The 5,691-nt window shown below is 32.3% G+C and overlaps 1 protein-coding gene across 1 annotated transcript in view; it reads left to right on the forward strand.

Moving 5' to 3' along the window:
- Positions 1–611: 611 nt before the first annotated feature.
- Positions 612–5,691, forward strand: part of LOC117110137 (elongation of very long chain fatty acids protein 4-like) — a gene marked incomplete at its 5' end in the record, with an annotated part of 22,723 nt that continues 17,643 nt past the window's right edge. The window contains 5 exon segments of the mRNA XM_033252745.1: positions 612–799; positions 1,080–1,160; positions 2,232–2,403; positions 3,472–3,599; positions 4,725–5,676. Of these exon segments, the coding sequence (XP_033108636.1) occupies positions 612–799; positions 1,080–1,160; positions 2,232–2,403; positions 3,472–3,599; positions 4,725–4,895 (740 nt within the window).

Genomic DNA, 5,691 nt, shown 5'->3' on the forward strand with positions numbered 1-5,691 from the left:
AAAACGATTTTAAGGTTTATTCTATTATTAATGGCATATTAAAATTCCCCTCTAGAACAAAAAATCATTTTGCTAGTTCTCTTTTAAGCCGTTGGTCCTGTGTGCATTATGGCCCATGTGTACGTGCCCAAAGAACGCAGTACACTCTTCGGAAATGAGTAGGGGATTGTCTCCCGGTGTACTGCCCAATCACCACCAGAAGGATGCCACTAGAAATAAGTCTTCTTCTAGACTTTCGTGGGCTATCTTTGGTGTTTACACCGAATAAATCCAATCCAATCCAATCAATTACAGTATATAGAACTGATATATTATCGCATCTCATACAACATTGTACACCATCTCAACAGTTTAGGATTAATGTTGAAAATGGCAAATATACACTTGGCAGTGATAATACTTCTGTGGCAATTTACTGCATAGTACTCCATTTTATGACAACTTAAAATGTAAATCTTACCAACAATTAGGGTTAGGTTTGTTTGCAAATTATGTAGCGATAGTGTGATGTTTTTGAAATGAGCATCCTTTATTTTAATTGAATTGAATATATAATAAAACATAATCAGTATGATTTGACTTAATATTATCTATTTTGTTCTTTGTTTTAGATGACAGGGTTGAGGATTGGTTGCTCATGAAGACACCCTGGCCTTCAGTTGGCTTCATAATAGCCTATCTCTTATTCGTATGGCTTGGGCCCAAGTTCATGAAGAATAAACAGCCATTTGATCTGAAATCTACAATATTGGTGTACAATGCTATGCTTGTGGTTTTATCTATTTATATGTTTAAAGAGGTAAGTCCAAAATAGAAATACATATATATCATTACAGAAATTACCATTGTTTTCTTTCAGGCACATATTTTTTTAAGATCTGTCCAGACTATCAAATTTTATTTGACAAAAACATGTGACATGACTAAATATGGTCATGATAATATCACATCATGGCCATATAGGGGCACACAACTTTTTTTTTGTCAAAGACAATTTGCTATATATAAGACATTATCAAAATGTCTTTAAGGTTTAGATATAATTGTCTAATAGATATTTTATATATTTTCATCTTCAGTTCCTTATTACATCCATTCTTGGTAACTACAGCTACAAGTGTCAGCCGGTGGATTATTCTACCTCTCCATTAGCGATGCGGGTAAGTGATGCGGCAGCAGATGTCCCACTCGCAATTACTGCAAAATGTCTAATTGAAACCCTGATTAATTATTATTCCTCTGTTTGGTTTTTAGGGTGATTTACAATAGGGGTGGGCATCAAAATGGGTTGGAGGGTTGAAACAAATTTTTTGAACACTGAGGGCCACATGCAAACTTTGCTCTTCCAGCGTGCTTGTAGAAACATTAATTAACATTAAGAGAGTTCTAGTATGCAAGGCCTTTAAAGTAATAATGATCACTTCTTTTCAACACAGGATTTCAAGGCAGTTGTCAACAATGCACAGTAAAAACACTGAAATTAAGTAAATTTGAACATCAAATAAGCAGCTTAGCTCAGTCGGCTAATTGGGTGGTAGCCACTGTGTGTGCGCTGAACTGTGGAGATCTCTAGGTCTCCGGTTCAATTCCCATCGCTGCCTCTCCTTGTGTTTCAGCTGGAGGGCTGAGATACAAGTTAAAATTGCACACCGTCTTTTGGACGAGACGTTTAAGCCGTTGGCCCTGTGTGCATTATGGCCCATGTGCACGTTAAAGAACACAGTACACTCTTCGTAAAAGAGATGGGGATTGTCTCCCGGTGTACTGCCTAATCACCACCAGAAGGACTGCACTAGAAATAAGTCTTCTAGACTTTCGTGGGCTATCCTTGTTGTTTACACCAAATAAATTCATTCAATCATTCAATCAATCAATTAATATTTATTGTAAAAACAACAAAGTAGAATTTTTTTTTTATGCTAGAAAGCAATCTTATAAATACTCTAATACTACTATACAATAATAGTAATGTAATTGCTTACGTTACAAGGGGTTTGCTTGTCAAAGGGGGGTTCGGGCAAACCCTCAGGAACCCCTGGCTACGGGCCTGCTCAGTTTTTGTAACATTTTACAGATGTAAGCGTCTGTAACAACAAGGGGTTTTTTAGCTAAAGGTGGTAAGCGGGCCAAACATTACAGTTTGTAATGTATGGAAAAAAAAAACGCTTTTTATCTGAAAAGATAATAAATAAATACTCATTACTAAGAAGAATAATTTTTTGTGGTCCTAGATGACAAGTGTTTGCTGGTGGTTTTTCTTCTCTAAAGTCATTGAATTATTGGATACAGTTTTCTTCATTCTACGCAAGAAGAATAATCAGGTCACATTCTTACATGTTTATCATCATAGCTCAATGATAGTTAACTGGTGGCTTGGTGTTAAATATGTTGCTGGGGGTCAAGGTAAGATCGAAGTAATATAAAATAAGACAAACTTTATTATTTGAGGATAATTATGTGTTGGTTTTTATATAGCACTCTACACAACTACTAAATCTCAGAGCCCTTTAAATATTATTTAAAATAAAGAATCAAATATTCAGCTTTTGAGATTAAAATTATCAATTGCAATTCCACAATCCTTTCAAACCTATCCGTAAACCTCTGTGGTCTGGTTCTATCTCCTTGCAAAATATTCCTCTTTCCCACCACCCAGCATACTGAACAACCTGAGAATTATGGAATTATAAAATTATTTCATTAATTGCCCTTCTAACTTCTAAAGCATTCAGTTTCTAAGGCAAAACATCCTGAAATTGATTTATGCAGACTCCCCATAAAAGTTTGTTATCATGCAAACCCAAAATGTGTGCATGATAAGCTGTTCAATTCTTTTATTTTCAATGACAATTATTTCTTCTCTAAACTGTTTTTTTTTTTTTTTTCTGGAAGTCAATTATCATATCTTTAGTGTTACTTTCAAACTTCAAATGAATTATCTTTACAGTACATATCAAACCTTTCAATTTAAAAATTATATTATTGTTACAAATTGTTCCTCTTAATTACACCTAATATCACTGTGTCATTTGCAAACTTAATAGTAGGATATTTAAATTCTGATCTAACTTTAGCAGTGTACCGTATACACAGTAGTAAACAAAAACGGCGCAAGAATAGTGCTTTGTGAGCGGCAACATTTAGTGTTACGTGTTACATACTGTATATTTCAATTAAGTGGATATCTCTGCCCTGTGCCTAATACTGAATAATACATGCAGGTCATTGAAAATACCTGCGTAGCTTAATTTTAGCAGTAAGTTTGCGTATTCGCACATAAGACAATTTTAAGTGATTTAAATTTATAAATTGTATGTTGCGCGTATGAGACAACCCCATGTTTTTCGATCGTAATTTGCTATAGCCTTGTCTTATATGCGAGTGATAGCTGTAATAAATAGTTTGTTCTCATAATACAGTATAATAGTGGCTGATAAGAGTGAGTATTTTACTTGGATTCATCTGTTTCAGCTTTCTTTCTGGCCATGCTCAACTCTTTTGTACACAGCATCATGTACTCCTATTATGCTTTGGCTGCAATAGGTCCTCATATGCAAAAGTATCTGTGGTGGAAACGGTACATGACACAACTACAGCTAGTATGTATTGCCTACTTTGTATCTATTTATTTATTGTGTATTAATACACAATAATCTCACTCTTCTAATGTATTACATAGAAAGCAAATCAAACTAAACAAAATTTACTTTTTTTTTTGGTGCAACATTATGGAAGTAGATCACTTCGAGAAATGTTTTTACTTTAAAATTTAAAACATCAATCAAAGTATTAAGAATAAAAGTCTTGTTTTGTTTATTTTATTATTAATTATTGAATTATATTGTTTATGGGTGGGGATGAATCTATGTAGTTAAGAAAGGAGGTAAAGTTTAATTACTGATTATGTGGTTCTTCTGCATTTATTCACTACATAAATTATGTATATATTTACATTTACAATTTTTAGAAATGTCTGTTTATGCAAAATTCATTGTGCTTACCTTTTTTTTTATGTCTTCACAATTTGTTCCCCCATCAACTTTTGTTCCCCCATCAACTTTCCTCCCCAACCACATTTCAATACTTCTAGATAGATATGTTACTGGATGTTGCGAGACAAAGTAACATATCCTGTAAAAATTTAATGACATAAATACAGAATCTTACTACAAAAAGCATGGGATCCAGATATTTGTCCCAGTAAGATTCTGTATATCAGTGAAAACATTAGAAATTGATACCAAACTGTTCCTTAATTAGATGTTTAAAGGCCTGTTCACACTATGGCAATTTTTCATATAGAAAATAAGAGAAGTTTTTACACCAGCACTATTTGATAACGATTTATCGTGTATACGATAAGAAATGATTTCACAAATCAAATCAAATATGATTTTGTCACATGATTATGATGTCATTTGATTTGATTTGGAAAATAATATATCGTGTATACGATAAAAAAATTGTTATCAAATCGTGCTAGATTTATTACTACGATTCTATCGCATGATTTATATGATGTCATTTGATTTGATTTGTGAAATTATTTTTTTCATCGTATACAAAATAAATTGTTATCGAATCGTGTGTGAAAACTTATTTCTTTTATTTCTATGTGTACAATTGCTTTTTAGCTTTTTATTGTTGATCGTTGTTGTCATAGTGTAAACAGGCCTTAAAAGTTTAAAAGTAAGTTTACTATTGTTTTCTTTCTTTCTTTACAGGTGCAGTTCTTTGCAATTTGTTTTCACACAGGGTACAACATGACAATAGACTGCAACTTTCCAATGGGCTTCAATATAGCTGTGTTTTTATATGTGCTGTCTATGGTGGCGCTATTTAGCAATTTCTACATCAGATCGTACAAGAAAAAAGATGTGAAAAATAAGGAATAGTATTTATTCGCATTTTTATTCACAATTATATAAGATTTGAAATTTAATTGTAATGATAAATTTTAAGGTAAAGGTTCTAGAACAGATAGGACAATTATTAATATTAATAATAATAAATAATTGATGACATCGGACATGGCGACGACGAAAACTTTAATAGTAATATAAGAATGAAAATAAAAAATATGAAAATATGTATTTGTCAATTTCTACCTTAATTCATTTACAAAAATGAGTATGAAATATGTAATAAATTTATTAATAATAATTATTATTTGTGGAACGATTATTACAGTCAGATATAAAATACGAAAAGATATGTTTTTATGAGTAGTTATTATTGCTTAAGAAATACATTTAGAGAAGTTTATGAATTGACTTAAAAAATGAATGATTTCAGGCTTGTAAATAATGTTATTCCTGTGTGTAACGTACATGTAGCCCTAGCTAAGTACATAGTCTCATGAACATCGATGTACCCCTTGTTAGAAGTAAACTAATCTTGACCAAGGCTGTTAGTACTAGTACATAAAGAGATATCTCTTAATCTCGAATAACTTTTTACCATAAATTACCCCTGCCCAGGCGCTTCTGAGCCTTGGTACAGTGGTTATTTTGAAAGGCACGTATAATAGATTATTGGGCCATTCAAGATGGTACCACTTTGACAATTGTTGCAATGTTAGTATTATTTATTTCGTGAAAATACAATAAGATGTGTTGAGAAAGTTTATTGAATCAAATCAACATGGTTTCTGTCAACTTGTGAACCCTACAGGCTGTCTCTTATACACAT

This window comes from Anneissia japonica, unplaced genomic scaffold (assembly GCF_011630105.1).
Source record: "Anneissia japonica isolate Jap-2015-1 unplaced genomic scaffold, ASM1163010v1 scaffold1829_len478734_cov173, whole genome shotgun sequence".
Taxonomy (NCBI): Eukaryota; Metazoa; Echinodermata; class Crinoidea; order Comatulida; family Comatulidae; genus Anneissia; species Anneissia japonica.